Source organism: Archocentrus centrarchus, chromosome 16 (assembly GCF_007364275.1).
Source record: "Archocentrus centrarchus isolate MPI-CPG fArcCen1 chromosome 16, fArcCen1, whole genome shotgun sequence".
Taxonomy (NCBI): domain Eukaryota; kingdom Metazoa; phylum Chordata; class Actinopteri; order Cichliformes; family Cichlidae; genus Archocentrus; species Archocentrus centrarchus.
The window spans coordinates 16,136,285-16,161,336 of record NC_044361.1 but is presented as its reverse complement, the minus strand read 5'-3'; the positions used below and the strand labels follow the sequence as shown (position 1 = coordinate 16,161,336).

At 40.4% G+C, this 25,052-nt stretch overlaps 1 protein-coding gene across 1 annotated transcript in view; it reads left to right on the top strand.

The window, feature by feature from the left end:
• triob (trio Rho guanine nucleotide exchange factor b) overlaps positions 1-25,052 on the top strand; it is a 106,526-nt gene that overhangs the window by 67,298 nt on the left and 14,176 nt on the right. The window contains exons 18-37 of the mRNA XM_030750910.1: positions 1,625-1,744; positions 2,716-2,814; positions 2,907-2,999; positions 3,318-3,467; positions 4,642-4,756; positions 5,187-5,302; positions 6,626-6,748; positions 7,090-7,284; positions 7,620-7,735; positions 8,202-8,268; positions 8,418-8,527; positions 8,683-8,752; positions 8,902-8,991; positions 9,143-9,235; positions 9,327-9,438; positions 9,798-9,988; positions 10,428-10,529; positions 11,812-11,951; positions 12,138-12,237; positions 14,998-15,250. Coding sequence (XP_030606770.1) covers positions 1,625-1,744; positions 2,716-2,814; positions 2,907-2,999; positions 3,318-3,467; positions 4,642-4,756; positions 5,187-5,302; positions 6,626-6,748; positions 7,090-7,284; positions 7,620-7,735; positions 8,202-8,268; positions 8,418-8,527; positions 8,683-8,752; positions 8,902-8,991; positions 9,143-9,235; positions 9,327-9,438; positions 9,798-9,988; positions 10,428-10,529; positions 11,812-11,951; positions 12,138-12,237; positions 14,998-15,250 — 2,455 coding nt within the window. The remainder of the gene's footprint in view (positions 1-1,624; positions 1,745-2,715; positions 2,815-2,906; positions 3,000-3,317; positions 3,468-4,641; positions 4,757-5,186; positions 5,303-6,625; positions 6,749-7,089; positions 7,285-7,619; positions 7,736-8,201; positions 8,269-8,417; positions 8,528-8,682; positions 8,753-8,901; positions 8,992-9,142; positions 9,236-9,326; positions 9,439-9,797; positions 9,989-10,427; positions 10,530-11,811; positions 11,952-12,137; positions 12,238-14,997; positions 15,251-25,052) is intronic.

The window sequence follows — 25,052 nt, the reverse complement described above, 5'->3', positions numbered from 1 at the left end:
AAAAATAATAGTCCTGACAAAATCAGACTTGATAGTGAGCAAAAATAATTTCTTTGCTTTGGCTGTTGTTTTGCATGTCATCTAACCATTCCCTACCACTATTCATTCAGTAGTAGAACACAATTACAGCAAGACAATCTAGTGGAACAATCTTTCCTGCTGATATTTGAAAGCAAAACAAAAACAAACATAGAGGCAATTTTCACAACAAGGGCTCTTATTGCAGTGATGCAGCCAAATAACAACAGTCTCATGCTTTAACTTGCAGCAGAACTAATGAAAAAAATTGGTTGCGGGGAAAAAAAAAAAAAATGAACCTGATACTTGAAGAGAGCTGCAGCAAAAACATTTCAAATGCAAGCCTGACAGTATGATGATAGCGTGATAACATGAAGATACTTTTTATGCAGCAGCGCATGAATCATTCATAGGGAAAGGTTGCTGTATGTGCGGCTTCAGGCTTTTGCAGAATATGATGCGTGTTTATTCAGTAAATATTCACCTAGAAAAATCTGAAGTGGGATAGAAATTCTCAATGTGGTTAGTAAATATTATTTCAGGAATTCAGCAGTTTTACAGATGTTGGATCAGCATCTGTAAAACAATACAGCTCAGCAGCCTTTGCCATCAACTCCCTCCTTACATGGAAGTTTAGCTATTACACACCCTGCTGTGAATCCCCTAACTGCACCCTTTTACAGTAAAGTCAGTAACAACCATAATCTTGTAATTGTAGCTTGTGTATTTATGTCACTAAACTGTCTTCAAATATTGCTGTGCTAAATTTGCTAGTATTACTTTGTCTGTTTTGTATCTTGTCCCAAACCCAGAAGTACTTTCTTATTGGGACTGCTTTCTGTGTGTAAATATGAATGGAGGCCTAATGATAGGAATAAGGGAGATCAAACAAAACAGAAGAACTATAAATAGATAAAGTGGTGTTTTATGTAGTGGTACGATAAAATACTGGACTATATTATAAAAGGGTATTATAAAATGGCTGTTCATTCACACATGTGCACGCAGCTCCTTTGAGATTAAAAAGCCAACCTCATACCTGTCCCGCCTCAGGTCGTTGCAAGTGCAATGGAAACACTGACCCTGTTAAAGCCTCTCAAAAACAGGTGTCAGTGTTGTGTAGCTTCATTAATTTTCTAGCCAAGCTTCAGTTGCAGTTCTGCCTACCGCCCACTCAGCAGGCATGCTTGCTGAGTCAGAGGGAGGGAGAGAGGTGTCTTCAAAAGACTAACCTTTGGCTAGAATTAGGCCAGCAAAACTGAAAGCAAATGTGATTTTGCGCACTGCAGGCAGCATGCGTGCAGGCGGAGGGAGAGAAGGCAAATTTAAGGTAAAGTGCATTAGGAAATGTGAGCAGGGTGTAATTTAAAGATGCAAAAGATGGAAACGAGCATGCGAGGGTATTTCTGTCACAGAATAACAGTAATAAAAAATATATAGCAGAATAGACCAAAGATACAAATGTGAAGCTGCTGAAAGGATAAATAGGAAGAAAAGAACAACTTGACTCGTCCACTTTTTTTGGTCTTTCAGCAATTTTTGAAACTTCATAATAAAATGGATGCCACTCTTTTGAAAATAAATAAACTTTCTGTGCATGCTGTAGGTGCTGGGTTGGATCCGTAATGGTGAATCCATGCTGAATGCTGGTCTGATCACAGCCAGTTCATTACAAGAAGCCGAACAACTGCAAAAGGAGCATGAACAGTTTCAACATGCAATAGAGGTAAAAAGAAACACGGATGTCTCGTTTTTGCGTCTATTTTTGTAGAACCTTAATCCCCCACCCCCCACCCCCTACATCGGGGTTTACCTTCATTCCTTTTTTTTTAAAGGTCTAGTTGCTTTTTCCCCTCACTTCTGCTTCAATTTTGCTTTCTTGAACTTCATCTTTCAACCTTTTGCCTTTCTAAAACTCTTTTTAGGCTGGTATCTCTCCACACCGCCTCTCCTTCTGATCACAAGTCAGCCATGAAATGGAATTATGAATAACCAGTATATATATTCCTCTCTTTCTTCTCTCACTGCTTACCTTTCTTCCTTTTTTTCCTTCTTCTCGTCACCACTTATTATTCAGGTGCATTTCTTTGAACTCTATTGAGACTGGCTCATTTTAATGCAGGCCTGTGCCTGACCTACTTCTACAACACTCACATACATGCAAAGTATCACACATGGAACAAAGTTGTTGCTTTTTTTTTTTTTTTTAATTGTTGTGTAAATGAGAGTGAAATATTAACACATGCGCCATAACTAAGTCCCTGATTCCCAACTTTACATGGTGAAGGAGGAAAAGCAATATCTTACTTAACTCTGATGCTTCAGACTTAAGACTTATGCTGCACAAGTATTATAAAGGTAGCAGGATATCCTTAATTTCTTTTCTTTATCCTCAACTGCCCTGAGTCCAACAAGAAGCTCTAACACAAACATAATCAGATAATATTTTTTTCTTTACCTTCCATCTCATTTCCTCTTCAAAATGCTCACTCCAGGACAGTCTTTATGACAAAGCTATAATCAAACACAGCTTTTGTTTATATTGCCTTTACTTTGTTGCTTCTCAGTTCTCAGATCTTTGCCAAAGTGCCCTGTGGGGCCCACCGGAATATAAGGTGGAATTTTCAAAGCAGATATAGAGATTCATACACCCCTTGAAATTCATTGTTTTTCATATCAACCTTCCCCTGCCTGCAGAAAACCCATCAGAGTGCACTGCAGGTACAGCAGAAAGCTGAGGCTCTACTCCAGGCAAACCACTATGACATGGATATGATCAGAGACTGTGCAGAAAAGGTATTGTTCCTTTTGCTCGTCTCTAAGGGAAAATAGTGTAGGCAGTGCAGTAGCCGGTACTGGTAAACTGGTTTATTTTGTTTGACTTGAAGGTGGCAGACCACTGGCAGCAGCTGATGCTAAAGATGGAGGACAGACTTAAGCTGGTTAATGCCTCCGTGGCCTTCTACAAGACCTCTGAACAGGTATTATTGTCTGTGTCTGTGTGTGTGTGTGTGCATGTGAGTGTGGGAGTGGGAGTGGGTGCCATCAACTTAATATATGATCTTAACACATGAGTAAGTTTAAGTCTAAATGTATGAAAAAAAAGTGTTATAAAATATGCACTTTCCCTGTTCAGCATCAGTCCCCAAAGCAAGTGCCTGCAGAGTTACATTCTGATAAGAAAATTGCTTGCAGCAGCCCAGATTTGCAGAAGTTGCATAAAAGTCTAGACCAGGAGGGGATTACCACTTCACTGAAGAGCAGTTTTAACAGACAATACTGTGTCATCTGTGTCTTAGGTGTGCAGTGTGCTAGAAAGTCTTGAGCAGGAGTATAAGCGAGAAGAAGACTGGTGTGGTGGTGCTGATAAGCTGGGCCCTAACAGTGAGTCAGACCATGTCACTCCCATGATCAGCAAACATCTGGAGCAGAAAGAGGCCTTCCTCAAGGTGAGAAAGATGACCTTATTGCAAACAGGAAAATAAATGTCAAAGCATTTTCCGTGTGATTTTTAAACTAATATTCTATTATGAGTTAGAGTTAAAGTGGCATAGACTGATCTGGAATGGCATTCACACACGCTCGCTTAAAGAGTAATTAAATCTGATAAGCAGTTTAATGCAAAATAAGATCAAGTGAGTTCATTTTTAATGTGCTGCATCCTGGTGTTACTTCTAGCTGCTGCCACTGAGAAAGTAATGTCACTCCAGAACCTGTAAAGTCTGCACAGCTTTATGTCTTTATAGTAACATCAGTTCTAGGCTGCAGTCTTATTGAGATGCCAACTTTTGATTGGCTGAGCATCATCTATCATTTTGATCAGGGAAGGCTCATGGCCATAAATAGTACAGACTATGACATTGACATTGAGCAGTATTAAAGCCATACCTACTGCTCAGCAATATTGCCGAAATGTAAACAGCATGGTTGCATTATGATTATGATGAATTGATATCAGCAGATTATGTCATCATGGGTGCATTATATAGTAATATTCCTGTATGCACATGTGTATAATATGATGTGAATACCTCATAAGTATGCATCAGATCTGGCTTGTTGTCATAGATTATACAAATAAAAAAGTCATTATGTAGTATACACTTTTGTATTTGTTTACCGTGGACTTTTTTTTGTGTCTGTTCTAGGATGTGGTTACAAAGAAGTATTTGTAAAAATGTTAAAGATTTTAACTCTCTTACAGCATTCTTATAATTGTTTTGATTTAATGAGTTTTGTTAATATTGAAAACATGCATTATTTTTTTACTAACTCAGGGATAACTGAAAGTATTTGGATAAAGTTTAGGGCAAGGCCTCCAAATTAGGAAAAATAGTTTTGCAGCAGGTAATGGAATGTCTACTGAAGGGTGGCAAGACTTGGTTCTAAAAAGAGATTAAAAGCAGTTATCTATTGTAATTCATCTAAGCTGATGATGCTATTTAGTAGCAGCAGAAAAAAAATCCACCTTTGTACTGTTTGGGGGTTGCAAAGTAGGCATGATAGATGCTGTGCTGCTACACTGAAACTTAGGGTTCCAAATCCCACTGCAACCCCTGATTATAAGGATATGAATCCATCGACCCATTGAGTAACGTTTGTCTTCTTTCTGCACAATCACAGGCCTGCACACTAGCCAGACGCAATGCTGATGTTTTCTTAAAGTACCTGCACAGAAACAGTGTCAACATGCCTGGCATGCTGTCCCACGTCAAAGCTCCAGAGACTCAGGTTAAGAGTAAGTAAACACCTCAGTGAAAACCGTCATCATTTCCGCATCTCATTATTACAGTTTGCAGGAATCACTGCAAATGTTTTTACCCAGCTGGTATTAACTTAAGCCCCCCACAGATGTGCGCTCATTTCCATTAATCTGATTGAATCTCAACATCTCTTCATGTCTGAAGCACTTTACAATACAAGTAGGGGGGCCTTATATGTTGGACCAAGGAAGGGGGGGGGGGGGGGGGGGTGCAAGAACATAAATATCACTATTAATAGATGGGGTTAAGCCAACAATGTAAAGTGTTTACTGAACTTTATCTTTCCACCACTCTAATTTATTCATAGAAGTTGTGAATTCATGTGTCCAATTTGTTCCTGTGTTAAGCCGGCATACTGTACATAACCAGCTTGAATAAACAAAGTGCTTGTTTTTAATTCATCAGATATCTTGAATGAGCTGCTGCAGAGAGAAAACAGAGTGCTTCACTTCTGGACCATGAGGAAGCGGAGACTGGACCAGTGCCAGCAATATGTAGTGTTTGAACGCAGTGCCAAACAGGTGTGTGCTTGTTTATATGTGCAGTGGGAATAAGCACAATCTGCGCATGAGGCTCAGCAGATAACTGCATTGTGGTATTTGATTTACTGCAGACTGAAAAAGTAGAAATAAGTCTCTTATTTGGAGTGGGAGTACATCAGCATATTAATTTTGTTACCGAGCAGCTGCAACTTCCGTCTTGTTTTGTCTCTGTTTTTGAATTAAACAGTGAGTCAGTGTTTCTTTATAATGTTGCATTTAACTGAAAGTGATGCAAACAGGCAGACATATGCAAAAATGTCTTAGGGATCGCTACCATCCTTTGGGTGAGGTCATGTAAAAGTTGCAGTTACTACAAAGCCTTTCCAAAGTATGTCACCAACTCCTTGTTTTTCCCTACATGTCAGCACAACCTTGGAAAGCTTCTCAATGTAGAATAATAGATCTGAGGTAGGGTAAAGTCCAAAGAGCACTCAATATTTCTCAGTCAAACAAGTTTCACTCTGTTTAAGGATTCAATGATCTGTGAGAAAAGTTTGGTTAATATTGTTTGCAGTAGCAGGCAGGATGTCCTTACGCTCTGCAGTCTGAGCTTACAACTGGAATGCTTTATTTAAACATGCCTTTGACTGGTTGAAACTCTTCTCATGAGTGAGCCAAAGCAAGTTCAAGTCTGTGGCTCTTCACCCTATTTTTCTTTACCAGGGCACCTTTGGTTGTCTAATATAAGCCACTTGGCTCCCTCTTGTGGTGCTTGGATAGCACAGCATATGCGCAGAGCAGTTCTCTTAGCCAATGAAACTAGATGACATCACATGCGTTTCTAGGACATGGCTATTCTGGGGCGGTCCAGGTTTTATCCCCGGGGCTCAAATGTTTCGGGTCTCACAGTTTGACTGGACCAGTTCTGCCACTGCTGGTTAGGAGGTATCACTGGCGGGCCCATTTTAAAAGTACACAAACCCTAAAAAGGAGAGAAATTAAATAGGACATACTGAACGTGTTAACTGATTAGATCTCCATGGGAATAAAAAAAAAAGCCATAATATTTCCATGTTGTATTACTGTTCACAAAATCATATAGATGTCAACTTTCCTAAACCAGAATTCCCATGAATTTGATTGTAGGAAATTGTAAAGGGATCCTTAGAGGCAAAAACACTACAGTTTAAACACAGAATAATTGTTAGTTTATATACACGTACTATCTGTTAGGGTTTATTTTATTGTAGTTTTAAGTGTACCAGGTCTTCAGATTTGGGTTGTGATATTTTGCGTTAAGCTGCCTGTTACTAAACTCCCTGCAGTTTATACGTACTCACTTGCAGTTGGTTGTTTACTCAGGCCCTGGAGTGGATCCATGACACTGGGGAGTTTTACCTGTCCACGCACACGTCCACCGGGTCGAGCATTCACCACACACAGGAGCTACTGAAGGAGCACGAAGATTTCCAGATCACAGCAAAGGTATGTATGTGTGCATTTATGTCTGTTTATTTATCTATAAAAGAGGGAGGAAGAGCCTGTTTGCAGTTTTTTTTGTTTAATTTTTTTTTTATACCTGTACTTACTGGATGTGTTGTGTGTATGTTTGCACAGTCTCACACTCTGCTGTGAGGCCCATTCCCAGGGCAGCATATTGTCCGGTTTCCTCTTTGCTGTGTCACTGTGATTGTGTTAGAGCGCAGTCTATTGTGTCCATTAGGCGACACACTGATTCTTAACACTCTCTCTTTTTCTCTGCCATCTACCTTTCCTCTCTACGGCCATCCCTCTCCGCTCCGTGCCCCCTCCCTCTCTATTGACAGCAAACCAAAGAGCGGGTAAAGCTGTTGATCCAGCTGGCGGATGGGTTTTGTGACAAGGGCCACTCCCATGCCGCGGAAATAAAGAAATGGGTGTCCTCGGTGGACAAACGCTACAGGGACTTCTCTCTCCGCATGGACAAATACCGAACCTGTCTGGAAACAGCGCTTGGCATTTCCTCCGACTCAAACAAGGCTGTGAGTGCCCATCGTTGATAATATCAGAGCTGTTCTTTCAAGCAACTTTAAACAGCCAAACTGCATGCTGTATGTGCACTCATCTGGTTTATGCTACATGATAAGACCACAAACCTACAGGTTGTAGAAATAAGGATATGACTAGGCATTATAACTATTTGCTATGGCCTACAGGTTGTGCTTCATGTGATTAATAGAGCCGTATAACTTATACAGTACCTGGAATGACTCCTATTTTTTTAACTGCTGATACATCACTCACTGGTGTGTTGAACCGAACGACTGATGTGTCCTGTTGTGCACCACATAATAGCCACTGGCTCCTGTGTTTTCAGAGTAAAGAGCTGCAACTGGACATCATTCCAGCCAGTGCTCCGGGGTCAGAGGTCAAGTTGCGGGACGCTGCCCATGAACTCAATGAGGAGAAGAGGAAATCAGCACGAAGGAAAGAGTAAGAGCAACAGACGTTTTGATTACACCTCATTTTCCGAGTCACAGGGTTCAGTCCTGTCATTTCCAACTAACGTATAAGAGTATTTTCACTGCTGTTGATGTTTTCCGGCTTCAGGCGAGCTTTCATTTTATAATGTTAGGTTTATTGTGTAGTTTCATGTTAAATAACCCAGAGTACATGCAGACATCATAGTGATTACCTCAGAACCATTCATGTGTGTACACAAACAGTGATGGAGTTCAGGGTGCACGATGACGAACTTAACGAAGCACGAGTGAGCCGCAGGGGAGTTTTAATGCTTCCAGATGCAGCGGCATTGTTGTACATTTCTTACCTTCTTAAACATTTTGTTTGTGATATTAATACACAAATGACTCCTGTTATGGATTAAATTTGTATGTATTTATTTTGGCAGCTACAGCGGTGTACTACAGTGCATGACTGTCTCTTTATATCCTTTCAGATTCATAATGGCAGAGCTGATTCAAACAGAGAAAGCCTACGTGAGAGACCTGCGAGAGTGTATGGATGTATGTATTGACACAAAGCTTCATTCTTCATTCTTGAATTACTGCAATATTTTTCTTTAAAATGGTTGCACCATTGTTTAAGCACGTCAAAGGTGTTGTCTAGGTCTAGGTGTTGAATTAATTGTGCTCTTGTGTGCGTGCTTGCGCAGACCTACCTGTGGGAAATGACCAGCGGCGTGGAGGAAATTCCTCCTGGTATTGTCAACAAGGAGCACATCATTTTTGGGAACATGCAGGACCTCTATGAGTTTCATCACAAGTCAGTGGTGCATTAATCTGGGATGCTTTGTATTCATTATTATCAACATCGGTTATTTCAAATAGAAATCTTTGTCTTAGAAGCATCAGATATACAGTTAGGTCCCATTTAACACCTATAAATTTGACCCTCTACCTTTTCCTCTTTCTGTACAGTATTTTCTTGAAGGAATTGGAGAAATATGAGCAGCTTCCGGAAGATGTCGGCCATTGTTTTGTAACCTGGGTAAAAGATAAAGTTGCACCTTAACAACGTGTTGTTTCTATATTGTGTTAAATGCTAAAACATGGCACAGTACAATAGTCCTTTTCTTTAAAAAAAAAAAATACTACTACTACTAAAAAATACTACTACTGTTATGTTTTCCTTCTAAGGCTGATAAGTTTCAGATGTATGTGAACTACTGTAAGAACAAGCCAGATTCAACTCAGCTCATCCTGGAACATGCCGGACCCTACTTTGATGTAAGCAATGCTTGATTTTACCGACAGCATAAATCTTTTCTGTTTTGGTGTAAAGACATCTTCAACTCTCTGGGTTCCTCTCTGTGCTGCATGGTTCAAAATGAAGGAAGACCTTTGCTGTGAAAACGTCTCTTTCCTTTTCAATATACAGGAAATCCAACAAAGACATCGTCTTGCAAACTCCATCTCCTCTTACCTCATCAAGCCAGTCCAGAGAATCACAAAATACCAGTTGCTTCTCAAGGTAAAGAATACATTTAAATTATTCTTAAGTGAATTCACTAAGTCTTTATTTAAATGCCACCGTGTTTATATGTCTGTGTGCTTCATTGTAGGAGTTGTTGACATGCTGTGAGGAAGGAAAAGGGGAGATCAAGGATGGCCTGGAAGTGATGCTCAGTGTCCCAAAGAAAGCCAATGATGCCATGCACCTCTCAATGCTGGAGGGTGGGTCTACATCTACACACACACACACACACACACACACACACACACGCGCGCACACACACACACACACACACACACACACACACACACTGCTAGTAATGGAACTCACATGATTTCATTATACACACCTGTTTGCCTTGCTTGTGTGTTGTTGCCAATGATTAAACTGTCACTTTGCTGTTTTGAGAGAAATCCCAATATGTCCGTCTCTTTTAATAGTCACTGAGCTTAAATTACTCACCCATGAGTCAGAAATAACTTATTTCAACTTGCCTCCCACAAACATATTTGCATTTACTGCACAAGCAGGAAAGCATCCCTTGAGTGACTCTTTCCTGCTTCTCCCTTCTCCACTTCAGGATTTGATGGGAACATTGACTCCCAGGGAGAGCTGATACTCCAGGAGTCCTTCCAGGTTTGGGATCCTAAGACTCTGATCAGGAAGGGTCGTGACCGACACCTCTTCCTCTTTGAGATGTCCCTGGTCTTCAGCAAAGAAGTGAAAGACTCTAATGGGCGCAGCAAATACCTGTACAAGAGCAAGCTCTTTGTAAGAAATGTTTTACTTGGCTGTACTGGGTGGATTCATGTCAGGTCCTCTGAGACGCCTGTTGTTTTTATCTGGGTTACATCATTTTGTACCTCTGTGCTGGAGGCATTATGCTTTTCCATAAGTCAGGCTCTTTGTCAGCAAGTTCTCTCTTGAGCATGATATCTCTTGAGGAAAATTTTTAGAACTGGCACAAACATCCTCTGTGACCTCGCAAAACACATTTTTTTGGCCATAACTCCAAAATTCTACTGCTGATTATGGCTAAATTTCACACAGCTGCCTATGAGGATAATATGAAGTGATGACGCTTTATTTCCAGAAGGTCAAATGTTAAGTCTGAACACACTTGGCAGAAGAATACAACTGCAAAGTGGGAAATCTGCTACATTTTTTTATATTTCATCTACATTCGCTTGCATGTTTTTCCTCTCATCAGACATCAGAGCTCGGAGTGACAGAACATGTGGAGGGAGATCCTTGTAAGTTTGCCCTCTGGGTGGGGAGGACCCCGACCTCAGATAACAAGATTGTTCTGAAGGTATGAAGATGCTGATTTTAATGGATTATGGGCAAACATTCCTGTTTATGTTAACAGTATTTCAGGATTAACAAACATTTTTTTGTTCCTCTTTTGAATATGTTACAACAGCTCTGATATGATCACGGTAGAAGTGAGAACCAAAATGCTTTTGCTAAACCGATTTGGCACTTATAGTATTGTTATTGTAACATGCAGTTGTGTGAAGAAAGTTTTCACAGGGCTCCATTCAGTCCTGTGAAAAACTAAGTATAACTTACTGCTTCCATAGGAAATAAGAGGGTAAGTTAGCAGCTTGATGCTGCTGATCACACGCACTTGACTAATTGATCAGCAGCAAGTGGTGTGAGCACCTCTAAAAACAATTACTTCAAGTTATTTGTGTTAAGGTATAGTTGAATCTACTAGCTGCTGAATCTGGGACTGCATAAAGTCCTGTTAAAGCTCTATTTTTCACATGAGCGTACTGCTCATGTGATTCCTCTCCTACAGGAAGTGGTGCAGGTTTTCATACATGAAGAAGAATCACTCCATGTCTATAGTCCACCCCCGCTAAATCCTACATAGTCCCTTTTGTTCAGCCAGCAAAGTTCAGGCCCTGTAAGGGAGGGTGGAGTGTTACTTTCTGCTACTTATGAACTCATCACATTACCATATCATTTGATGGGTCATAATCCAAAACCTCACAAGCAACTTGGTAGTTCTCACACAGTGAGTCAGAAGCAATGTTTTATGCATGCTGTGTGTGTAGATATGTGTTTGTTTTTTGAGACTGGCACAGAGAAAGGCTCCCAGGGTGTGTTACGATTTGGCAATGTGTGCTGTATAGCTATCTGTCTTATTACATAACTTCTGATGATCATCTTAAACTGTATCTTATATAACTCAGCTCCATGGTAGTCACAGTCCTGGTTGCTAAGGGAAAGGGGAAGAGAAAACTCAAATGAGGGTAGTTATAGGATGAAAGCAGTGTCTACATGTTGGATCTGTGACGTAAATATATACAATAACAGTCCATAGTTGGTCCTTGGGGCCCCGAGTGAAGCTGTGGTTGTCATGCAGACATGTGAGTCAAGTGAAAGATTGCAGGGCTCAAGCACTCCCGTGGGAACAGACAGAATTATAATAATTAAATTAGGACTTGTATGTAGACCCGATGTTTTGCTTGCTGTTAGTACTGATGTACCTGTCTGTATTTGAGAAAGATAGAAAAAGACAGTGCACTTAAGAGCTCTATACTAGAAACTTTATATATCTAACCCAGTTATCTGTTATGCACCAGGCTTCAAGTATCGAGAACAAGCAGGACTGGATCAAGCACATTCGGGAAGTCATACAGGAGCGAACAGTCCACCTGCGTGGAGCTCTGAAGGAACCCATCCACATCCCTAAAGCCACCACAACTAAACATAAAGGCAGACGGTGAGCTGGAAGTAGATTGCACTTAGCAAAAAAAAAAAAAAAAGTTTTATGATAATGACTATTAAGAATTGCAGCCAGGCAGAACCTAAGTCAGACACTGGAAATACTAAAGTAACCCTATAGAGTAAATGTAATGTTTATTGGTCATAGTAATTATGGGTCTGCTGTAATGATGTGTGCCTGCAGGGATGGAGAGGAGCTGGACAGCCAGGGAGACGCCAGCAGCCAACCTGATACCATCTCTATTGCCTCACGTACATCCCAGAACACACTGGACAGCGATAAGGTAGAAAATCAACTCACACAGGCATTCGTCATCCCCAGCATGCTCAAGGTAGCACTTTAGCCATAAAAAATTGTCAAGCTTTCAGTCTTTTTTATTTTATTTTATTTTCTGCCACACTGTAGCTCGTGCAGTCAGAATGCAGCTCTCCTGTCACTGCTGATTAATGCTGTCACTCAGTAATACGACTGTAAAAAAACAAACACACACACACACACACACACAAAAAAAAAAAAACGTGCAAACTGCTTAGATGCAGGCAACTGTCCTGAAGTAGTTTCCTGTGAAATTGTTTGATTGTGTTAGGAAGGAAGAAACAGCCTGACTGACAGCGCTTTAAAACGGCATGTGTGTGTTTGTTTTCTTGTGTATTTGTGCGTGTGGCTGTGGTTATATCTGGTAATAGCACCACAGAAGGCTTGTCCTCCTACGCTCAGTATGATCAACTGTAAAGCTAAAAACCATGCAGCGCGTGCATACGCACACACACACACACATACACACACACAGATAAAATAGTCTTTTAATGCTTTGATGTCATGCTAATTATAAACTGAGCACTGGACTCTTGCATCAATTCCTTATTTTCACACTTGAATTATAGTCATGACCCAAATATGCAGTTTTAAAGATCGAGGAGGTGAGGAGTATCCACTGAACTTTAAGCTATCACCGGCACTGATTAGTCACAGTGCATCGGTTTAGGGTGCACTCCCATGCATACACATTCAAAACGCGCAGTAACACCTGCTAATTTATATTAGCATCTCATCCTCACTTTTTGAATGCATCTCTTTATCTCTGTCTTTGTGAGGACTCTATGAGACGTTTCATTCAAGAGGCAGTGACAGTGGCGTGTTTGTGTTGCTGTGTGTGCGCGCTTGTGTTCCTGTGTGTGTTTCTGCTTTAGTGACTGACTTGTGTGTCAGCAGCTTCAGCCTCCCACGCTCACTTCACAGAGGATGCTCGTCTGTATGCCAGACAGGAGAGCACAGTTTCAAGTCCTCACAGCTATCGATCTTACTCTTTGCTTCGAAATTCAGGCAGCCGTAGTGTTTTTACCTCTAATTTTCTGTTGTGTGTTTTTGTTCCTCGATGAAAGGTTAACTGTGAAAATGTTTAAAAGGCACGGTTGGATTAATTGCTTCGCTTCAGGAAGTGACACAAGAGAACGAATCATTTACGCTTCAATAGTCTGATTGTAAGGACCCACAGAGGAGTGCTGTTGACTGTTACAGTGGACAGCAGGAAGTTTTCTACTGGCTTTGGAATGTTTGGATTAGGAATTTTAATACCTTTAATACCCAGGAGAAATACTAATTAAAAATGAATAATTATTCCTATTTTTTTGACAACCTACTCTTACCTGATGGGCATCTCCTTAGTGTGAGCTGAACTTCAGTAGACTGAGACAGAAATCAGACTGCTTTGTAGAAGTTTTCTACCTTTCTGGAACTTTTCTTGCGATGAGGGAGTGGAAAACAATGGACAGGCTCGGAGAAAGGAGCTCACATCCCGTTTCTCAGCTCCTAAGCTCTCTGGCTTTGCCACACTACCAAAGGGTATGTTTGCAAATAATCCGCTTTGCTTTACTGTGACAATTAATGCAGTGTAGTGCGCTATAAAAAATATTTCTCAATAATAAATGCTTTAACAGACTAAAATTGCGGTGCAATTACAGCAGCTATAAACACGGAAAAACGTGGAAAAGTTTTTAGATTGCAGCATATTTAGCTAATGACTAATGCATGACATCACAAGACTTTTCATCTGCTGTTAATCATATTTATGTTTAGTATAAATGCACACAAGTTCATTGGAATCACTTCTAGTTTTCCATCTCAAAAATCTTTGGTTAAAAGGTTGCAATAAAAATTGAATTTTACAAGCTGCTTACTCCCAGTGATTACTGAAAAATTAGGTCCATTACTGTGCAAAAGAATGAGTGCAACTATTTATTATGGGGCATTTATAGTATTAATGTGTTAATTGGTTTCAGTTACGCCAATTAACATTAAGTATGTCACAGAACTGCATTTCAGTTTTTCCAGATCTGGGATAAATCTGCCAGATTTCATTTGAATAAAATACTGCTGTTATGTGCCAAAGCTTATACGCTCTTGTGTTGGTAGAATAGCCACGTTTGCTCACCCTCTGTACCTTCGTAACGGATCGAAGCATCATTAGTAACGAGCAGCTGCTTTTTCACTCACGCGTTAAAAGGACAAACCTTTTAAAATAACCAGTGAGAAAAATGACTAATTCCAGCTCGTTCCACCTCTACCTAAAATTGCCTTTCCTTTCATAGACGTTCACATCGTCAGAGTGACGTTTTGTTCGGTTGAGCTTGAATGAGTCACCAGTGATCAGTTCATTTTCACACTGTACAGCGCTTCTTGAGTCCCTGTGCTGTTAGCAGATGCTGTTGTGTGGGCACATCTGCTTTTCAGTTTTTAATTAATTGTGTTAAGTTTCGCCAGGGCAGGTTTTACTGCAGGGCTGTTTCACATCAAGCAAGTGTTGGTGGCAAGATTATTAAAATGCAGTAAAATAATCAGAAATGTTGATGTACGTACATATCCTAAGGGAAGGGAAAGAGAGAACAGTGGATTGTCCTCTGTGCAAATAATTAGACTATCATAAGTCACTATTTATTTTGGGGGTTCTAAATATTGCTTCACACAGGTCTATCATCTACTAATGTGGAGCTTATCCTCTTGGGGGAAAAAAAAAAATCACACATTTCTGTTGCTTCCCTTCCAGCTCTCTGGTGGCTGTGAGCTCACAGTGGTCATCCATGACTTCGTGGCCAGTAACGGTGGCAGCAACGGGGAGCTGACAGTACGCCGAGGCCAGACTGTGGAGGTTTTGGAGCGACTCCACGACAAGCCGGACTGGTGCTTGGTACGGACCACGGATCGCTCGCCAGCCCAGGAGGGCATTGTACCCTGCTCCATGCTCTGCATCGCTCACTCCAGGTCCTCCATGGAGATGGAGGGCCTCTTCAACCACAAAGGTAGGAGCAGAATAATTTCTTGGCTTATTATAGCCAGATTAGCAGGTGCACTCAATGATGTTTTTGCATCACGAACCACATCTGAACACTTAAACAGCTGCTTGCCGCGTCCATGCACACACAGACATTTGCTAATCAGATGTGGTTTCTGTTTGCAAACACACCACTGATGACCTGTAGAGCCTTCACTTTTCATTAAACAGCTGCTTGGGGGAAGCACAAACATGTATTTCTCCTGTAGGTGTTGCTATGCAACTGTGGAAGGCCCGTTTGAAGCACAGCTATTTTTTTCATTAATGTTTAAATCATTTTTAACACTTTTTACCAGTGATGGATGTTATTATTGTCAGAAACCCTCATGATGGCGCCTTTGTTCTTATCCCTGATATATTTTTTGACATATTTGATGATGGATTATAGACCAAAAAAAAAAAAAAAAAAAGAAGGTTCTAAGAACTTCAGTAGTCCCAGGTTCCTACAATGTAGACACACAAACATGGGGAGTTATGAGAACCAAAAATACACATATTGCCTGAGGTTCCCAAAATAAAATATTTTTCCCAAAGCAGCGGTTTATAGTACTGTGTCTCCACCATATTCTTTTATACACAAAGAAGGCCATGCAGAATAAATCTCACTATGCTTACAGGTGATTAGTATCAAATTATGCTTGTAGTACCAAAAGAAGTGGTCATCGAGTGGAGTGGCTCTACTCTTGCATCAGCATAATTTAAATTTTGCAGTTGGGAAAAGTGGAGCAAATTCAGAGCATTTCTAGACTGTGCAACCTGCATGCTTTTAATTTAATCTTTTGGCTGGCTCAGGTAGGGGTTAGATATTCATGTTTTCTTATGTGGACATACCATAGGGCTGTCCAGTTATATTCTTGTGAATTGCTGTTGTAGTTGTTCATTTGACCAAAACACTCATAATCTAAACTGCGATCAAAGAATGAAAATGGCTTTATACAGCTGGCCATGGGCTGACACGTAGTCAGTTGGAGTTACGAGCTGCTGTCATCACGTCTTGACAGAAGTTTCTGCTTGTGCCGTTCTCTTTTTAATCTGGAAGAGTGGGTGGGAGCTGTACTGCTTGTTTCTATGGTGATATAGAAACAAATATTTTGCTGGCAGCTTCTTTGTAGTCAGTACGAGAAAGGTCTGCATTTAAAATTAAAGGACGCTTGGACAGTGCATACAGGAACTACCAATTTTGGAATTAGCTGAATGATTTACTAGACCAGCACAGGAAGAAGGGTACAATTTCTCAACCAATTATTTTACACTTTGAGCTCCAGCTCTTTGTTCATCATCCTTACTTTGTTTACTGGTTTTTGTGTTTCTATCAGCTTTTTTTTCCCTTTTTTTTGTTTTTTTTGGTTGCATCTAACAAGTCCATTTGTCACTGTGTTTGTGCAGTCAGAGCGGGTGATGAAAAGGAGCCTTTCTCTGCAGGGCTTGCTCTCGTCAAAAAGGCTGCAGCTCACGAGGAGGTAGACAAGGATGAGAGAGAAAAAAAAAGGTCTTTTTGGGCAATTTTGTCCGCCTTTTTTATTTACAGGCCAACCGTGGAGGCCACTTTGTCCGAAGTTGTGGAAGGGTGAAGGTTTAGGGGATTAAGGTGGTTGTCCAGGAAATCTCCCATTTTTCCTTCTGTGTCTCACAACCATAGAGACAACCATTAAAGATAAAAATATATATAGATACAGCCACCATGACCTTTCACCCACTGGTTTTTGGATTGGCATTTGGAATCCTCAACTTAGGGTTGTTGTTATCTTGAGGTTTTCGGAGCCATGTTAAAGTGACCGCAGTAAGGATGTTTAGAGCAGGAATGTCAAACTCATTTTACATCGTGGGCCGTGTAAAGAACTACACATTTGATCCCTGAAATATTTTAGTATAAGAAAAAGCAGTGCAATTTCAACACTACATCTCAGTTTTTCTACATGATACAAGAAATGCTGCTGAGGTAAATAAAAGAAATCTACTATATATCAGCTATAGACAGAAACAGATAGCTGCTAATTGGCGCTAACTAACACGCTAATACAGTACTAGAATTTCACTCTACAAAACTGAAGTGCAAACTTCTTGGATGGTTTACGCCACATAGCAAACCATATTGTTTTTCCAAAAAGCAACAAACAGTTCAGTGACATGAATAGGCTGAGGTGAGGCCTCGCAGGCAACTACAGCTGCTCACCACAAGGAATAACTGGCAGTTGGGGGCAACATCTGTGTCTTCAGGAACAGAATACCATAGAAGGCCTCACATGCTGATGAATTAGCCCACAAAATGTGCGCTTGGCAGTTTCAGCTGTTCATATTTATAATCTGTTTTTTTTGTTTTGTTTTTTCTGAATCTAATCCCACTGCTGACACCTGTGCAAGCCTACACATTCCTGCTAAATAATATCACACATTAGCCAAACGTGCAGGTGGACTCTCACTGCCCCTCAGAATGGATTAAATACAAAAGTACCCACTTAATGACACTTAATGTTATTGATATAAGGACTCCGTGTGCCTGCCAGTGTATGTGCATGTGTGTGTGCCTGCCCGTGACAGGAGAGAGTGTGTTTAGAGCCCAGAGAGAGACGCACATAAACACACACTCACAGTTAAACAGGGGAATCTTTGTGTATCCAGCTTGCATAACTGCTCAAGGCTACACAGTGCACAATTTCAGATGAAGATGCTCGAAAACAGAGTTATGTGTTGGATAAATAGTCTGTAGTACCATTCAGAAGCTAAATTAAAAAAAAAAAAAAATCTGAAATATGTGCGTGACACTTATGATGAACAACTGAATAGAAGACATTTTTTTTTTAAGCCAAGCTTTGTGCTGTTCATTTCTGTTAGATTTCATAACCGAATCTATATTTGTTCCAAGAATACTGCACAACTTGTATGCGACCTAATGCCTGTAAAATATGCACCCGCCTACACAAACTGAGTGGGTGCTTCTACAAAGGGTAATACGGTAGATATGTTGCCTGTTTCCAGACGTCCCCTTGGAACAGGAGAGGCACAGTGGAGGTTTGCCCAATATCCTCACAGCAGCCCACTCGTGAGGGAGGGAGAGAGGGAGGGATGGAGATACAAAGAAAGAGAGAGAAAACATCCTACTCTCTAATGCTGCATTTGACTTTTGCTTTTCTCGCACACTGGACTTTCCCTGCCTGGAATTTCAGCGACATAGTTGCTGCAGAATTATTTCGGTGTTTTGTTTTTTGCAAAGGATCTTAAAGCCATTTGTCATGCCTTTGGAGATGCTCTAAGGAAATAATTCAAGTCAGAATCCCAGAGGCTTGATATTTGATTAACATGGCCCGTGGAATTGAGTCTTTAGTGTCTTTGAACCCATTTTACTCAGTGGATTCGGCACAGGGAGAACACTCTGACAACTGCAAGTTCTGGCTGTTGGATCTGGGTAGGTGCCACGATCCTGTGTGTCACTTGAGTGATGGCATGATATGTAGGAAAAAAAGTCAGTTTCTTCCTCTTCTGTCGTTAAATGCTGTATTTGCTCATTATGAAGGGATAAAACTATAATTTCTGATTGTGTGTTTGTTTGAGAAAAAAGAGTTGCGGTAAGTTTAGCAGTTTGGTGCTATTGTTTGTTCATCTTGGTGAAAATGTAAAGAAAGGATACTGTTAGAATCTCAGTCAGGCTATGTCTCTGGCCTTATGACATTTAAATGTGTGTTTTTTTGCTCTCGAGGCAAGCTTGAAGTGTGACACTGAAGCTCCTGCTGTGCAAGAAACAACTGCAACTCTACATTTTTCATTTTGACAGCTTGTCCTTATTTGTTGGGTTATTTTTATACGGGCTTTGTGCAGTAGTTTCACAGTTCATCTGTTGATTATGCGACGGCATTAGGGCTGTGAAAATAATTTGGTGAATGCACCGTTATGTGATGAAATATTAAATCTACTAAAAACACCGGGACAAGATTATGTCTTTGTGCCTGTTTGAATGCTGGGTCAGGCTGGTGCTGCACAGATGGACGGAGGGTGTTATTGAGAAAAGAGAGAATAATGAGGTCAAACTCAATACGAGAGGAAAATGAGGCGCCTTAAACAATGAAATCCCTTTTCCTTTTTAATGTTTTCACAGGTGTCTGCTAGATACAATCTAATAGAGCATCACAAATCACCAAAATACACACAAGTTCTGCCAGAATGTGCACTGGGTGGTCTGTCATCCCATTACCACTCCCTCCCTAACTGTGGCTGTTGGTGGCAAGCCCTCTCTAGCATTGCACACATTTTTACAGATCATCTAGTAAAATCCCCCAGAGCTTTCCCACACGCTGCACCTCCGCCCCTAAAAGCACGTTCCCAGCCACAACGACTGATGTTTATGGCTCTGTGTGTTTGTTTTGCTGCTCCTTGGAAAGATTAGGCCGCATGAAAGATGCTCCCCTGGTGACACCTCTGGAATCCCAGGCATGCTTCTGTTGAGCTGTGCCGCTGGGATCACTGCAGTTGTACAAGAGCCCGCCACCTACTCCACTCCTATTCTTAGAGATACAAGTAGACATAAAGTTATAAATCTAGCATGTTCTTCACAGTAGCATGAACGAGCAGCGACTGAATCATCACTTTGTGTCGGTAGCTTGCTGATAATTTAGTAAACGTGTGAAGAAGCAGTAGGGAACATCTGGTGGACTTTCTGAAGGATATCAGCCCACAGAGTTAAAGTCAGTGGGATTGTTGGGAAGTTTAATACAAGCGTTATTATGAAGACAGAGAAATTTTAAGTTCTTCTCATATCTTGCTTTATATACACTGCATTTTGTATGTAACTATGTATGTGCAGTGTTTAACAAATTTATTAGATCATAAAAACAAGAAAATATAAAAACCAGTCAAAAATGTATTTAAAACTAAAAATTATAAGAAAAATTTAATTATAAATTAATTATAAAAATTTAATTTAATTTGAGCCAGCACACTGGACTTCTCTGAGAAGTCAGACATTAATCAAGCGTAACGTTCAACCACTAAAATGAATTTTTCTGTTCAGGAATGCAAGAAAATAATTGTAATTTGACATCTTAATTAAACAATAATAATGGGCTCTTTACTGTTTTTTTTTTTCCTGCTTTTTTTGTAAAGTTTTACAAAAAAGTTAAGTTTGAAAATCCATAGATAACAACAGTAATTGTATTTTTAGCTCAAAAAAATATATATATAATTTTGATTAAAGAGCTTGTTCATACTGGTGGATTAACCATTACAGAACCATTACAAAATGATTTGGGTAATTACCAATACTGTTAATTTAGGGCAGCAGTGGCATAAACCTTACATTGGGTGGTGCTCTAATAAATTTACTACCTATGGATCTGTTGATCTGGTTCTCTATCTAGATCTATTACAGAGAGTCAGAGATGCGGATTCACTTATTGATTTAGGATATGCATTTCTCTATTTGGGTGACCTATCAGGATTTTGCTGCATAAATCTGTTTTAAATGGGGCGCTGTTATTAGCACTGCCAGTCTTTTAAGTACCGTATTTTTCGGACTATACGTCGCTCCGGAGTATAGGTCGCACCAGCCAAAAAATGCATAATAAAGAAGAAAAAACATATATAGGTCGCACTGGACTATAAGTCGCACTTTTTTGGAAGGGGGGGGGGGGGGGGTTGATAGAATCCGAGACTCAGAGCACAAATTCCATCTTGAACGGTAATTTAAAATAATAATGGATTAAAGAACAGGACGCACACGGTTACGCCTACGTTATGCTAACGTAGCACATTCAGCTACATGACGCACAACGAACACGTGTTCGGTATTGTAACGTTGTAAACACACTTCCAAAGTCGGCGATATTCACAACAAAGGTCGTCTTTATTAACAGAAAAACGGCTGCTGTAGGCCACAGCCACGCCAACCACAACTACAACAGCGGAACAGCAACACACACACAGGCAAGCTCTCGGTCTTTTTCTCTCTCTCCATGCTGCCTTCACGAACCTCCCGAACAGTCCGAAATCCCACAACATCAACACGCTCTCTAACTAAGAGAATCGCTACAGTATGTTAACGTAACATTAAGTTATTCAGATAACCATAGCATAAAGAACATACTAACAAGTTAACCAAACCATCAATCCATTGAATTCTTCATCCTCGGTGTCACTTCTAAACAATTCCGTACACTCCGTAGACGAAGCGCCGCTTCCTCTTCTGTGTCGCGTTAGTCAGACTCGTCGTCAGCTGCAGTTCCAAATATTCCAGCCTTTCTGAATCCCAACAGGATGGTTTGTCACTGAAGCCCATGTTTTCTTGATCCATCCAATGACTTCCAGGAAAGTTGGGTGGCGCATTCTCCCAGTTGCCGTTAAGCTGTGCTCTCCATCCACTGCGCCCACAGGTTACGCAAGACTGCCTTAAAGCTGCAGTTCACGGAGATGTCAAGTGGCTGGAGTATTTTGGTTCATGTGTTATAAATGTCACATATACGTCGCTCCGGAGTATAGGTCGCACCCCCAGCCAAACTATGAAAAAAGTGCGACTTATACTCCGGAAAATACGGTACTTATTTTAGGAGCAAAACTAAAAGGTCTTTAAGGATGATGCCTAAATACAGTAAATGCAGGTTACTAATTTGAACAAAAAAAGTTGATTTTATTTCTGTGACTCAAACAAAATTGTCAGTACAATTATAAATGAATAAAGAAGGCTCCAATCAAATTTCCAGTTCCCTGTTTGTTTCCCCCACTAGTGAGAGGCTTACCAGCTGTTTGAGCGGTGCCTCACACTTCCATTTACACTCCTGTTAGATCAACATCTTCAGTCTGCCACATAATGCTTATCGAGCCAAAGCCTGGAGATTTTTCATCATGAAACAGGTGGGACTAGTACAAAAAAAAAATCTCTGCTTTTACATAAATCAACAGCAGCACACATATTATATATGTAAGCTATATCTTACACTCTGTATATCTGCATATTGATCACAATAAATCACCAGCACCTTATTAATTTGCTAATATACAAATCTATGCAATTCCAGTACAGTTATGAAGACAGTTTTACCTCACAGCAACTGTTTTATGGAGTTGTATTTTTTGACAGTATTTTAGTCACATCAAGTTGAGGCTATCAAATGAGTCTTTTAATAGCTACACCTCTTGCAGCATGGTTAGGTTGTAACCCCAGCAGGTCTGCGGCAGCCGCAGTCCATTTTCTCTTTGTGAGAAGTCCTGAGTTCTCTGTGCTTCTCTAAAAGCACCGGTCTCCACCTAAGTGCTACGTCATGTATGTTAGTCGGTGTGTGCTGTAGCCCATCAGTGCGGTCTGTCGGTTCAGGGATCATTTTAATGGATACGTTAATCATTTTAGCTTGGGCTAAATTTGATTTAACTGCTACGCAGTTTATCAGCCTGCGTGGTCATGTATCAGAGACTCATCTGTTTTACATTAGAGAACAACAGTCGTGTAATGTGTGTCCATTTACAGGCACTTCCCCAGACTCTTCAGGATATTAAACACTAATAAATCAAAAGTCTAGTCAACACCTGTAGTTTTAACTTTTAGTATGAATAATGGATAAAATGCAAACCTAATTTAGGCAAGTATTCAGAACTCATAAGTGAAGGCTTTGAAAATCCTTGGAGACCAACAAAGGTATTCTGAGTCATCAGAATTACAGTCTTAGAAAGGATCCATGAATGCACCCGTGACTAAAAAAAGCCAGGGTAGTACTGTAACCAACAATTGTGGCTGGTTTTCATTTAGTACTGCAGGGGATCTGTTGGAGGAGAGTATTTAACGCAGCTCCCCAAAAATCTTCTCTCACCAGTGAGGCTGCATGTAAAACTTTCGAGCCAACAAAGGCGATGAAGTTGCCCCCAAGCAAAACACACAAACCTACTGCACCTCCAGTTGTCTTTAAATAGATTGTTTGGGTGGAAAATATTGATTTGCAAAGCAGCCCCTTCCCACCCCTGCAAGATGGTTGAACAGAATGAAAGCAGGCTGCAAGGATGAGTTCTCATCTTCTGTGCCCTGATTTGCATATCACTGAGGTTACGCTGGCAATCTCTCCAAATGACCTGGGCTCTGTGAGAAGAAGATGTGCGTGGAGTCTTAGGGAAGATGGATTTAAAGACTTTATAGTGCGTGATAGCAGAAATTCCACACCTGCTATTCATAAAAGCCATTCAGCTCAGTCGTGTCATTTAATCTTTTGCAGCTGCGCCTCTTTAACCGCTTTAATAACTAAATGTTGGAGATGCTGCGGCTTGAATCTTTCAAACCTTCTACTCAGTCTAGCTGCTTAACAGTCGGATAAAATCTAGATGATTTATCTTGTTTACACAGTGAAATTTGCCTTCCTCAAAAAGATGAAAAGCATCTCTCTGTTCTCCTTTCTGCATTTTTGTTTTCAAGCTCAACATGTTTTGATGCAAACATTTGAAAGCAGAGCAATGTAGGAGGACTGTGTTGTCCTGACTCATCCTTCTGTATGAATAAACATAGTTTTACAGTCATTTCCTCCCTGGAAGTCATGTCCACAGTGAAAAGGTCATCACCAGAGATCCACCTGGATTAAGAAACAGCATTTAACTAACTTACAGAGTATGTTGCATACAAAGGCACTTAAAATTCAGTGGAATAAAGTATAATAAACGCCAAGGACAAAATAGGATTTAAAACAAAGATTTCAATATAAAATCTGAGGGAATAATATTCCTCTAGTTGGAATGCCTGATTAGAAAGATTGCCTTTAAAGTCTTTAATTGTGTGTTAAAATATTCTAAGAGTTTGCTAATCCAGAGTTTATGGGGGTAAAAAAAGAAGGTGGTTTCACCAGCAGTAAAATGGGTGGAGCATGAAATGAAATAAAGTCTCTCATGTAGGGGGAACGTAATAAAATTGGTTACAGAGAATCAGTGCAGTGTCACTGTAGTTTTTTTCCAAATTCAGTAAAAAAAGAGTACATACAAGCTAAACAATGTAAGTGGGTTTGACCTTCCTCAGAGGCATTTCTGTGGGCTCTTTATACTGTATAGATTCTGTTGTCAGTCCGACCAAACTGCCCTGTTAACACTGGATGCGCTTCACTTTCAATTAAATTCAATTACATTTTATTTATAGAGCACCAAATCACAACAGCAGTTGCCTCAAGGTGCTTTATATTGTAAGGTAAAGACCCTACAATAATAAAGAGAAAACCTCAACAATCAGACAACCCCCTATGAGCAAGCACTTGGCGACAGTAGGAAGGAAAAACTGTGTTTTAACAGGAAGAAGCTTCCGGCAGAACCAGGCTCAGGGAGGGGCAGCCAACTGCTGAGAATGGTTGGAAGTGAGACAGGACAAAAGACACGCTGTGGAAGAGAGCCAGAGATTAATAATAACTTGAGATTAAATGCAGAGTGGTGTATAAACACAGAGAGTGAAAAGAGGTTAGTGAAAAAGAAACACTCTGTGCATCATGGGAAGCCCCCCGCAGCCTAGGCCTATTGCAGCATAACTAAGGAAGGGTTCTGCATCACCTTACCTTAACTGATCAAAAAGGAAAGTTTTAAACTTAATCTTAAAAATAGAGAGGATGAAAGCTGAAGGCTCTGCCTCCCATTCTACTCTCAAGTATCTAAGGAACCACAAGTAAGCCAGCAGTCTGAGAGCCAAGTGCTCCATTGGGGTGATACGGTACTATGAGGCCTTTAAGATAAGGTGGGGCCTGATTATTCAAAACCTTGTATGTAATAAGAAGGATTTTAAATTCTGGATTTAACAGGGAGCCAATGAAGAGATAACAATATGGCAGAAATAT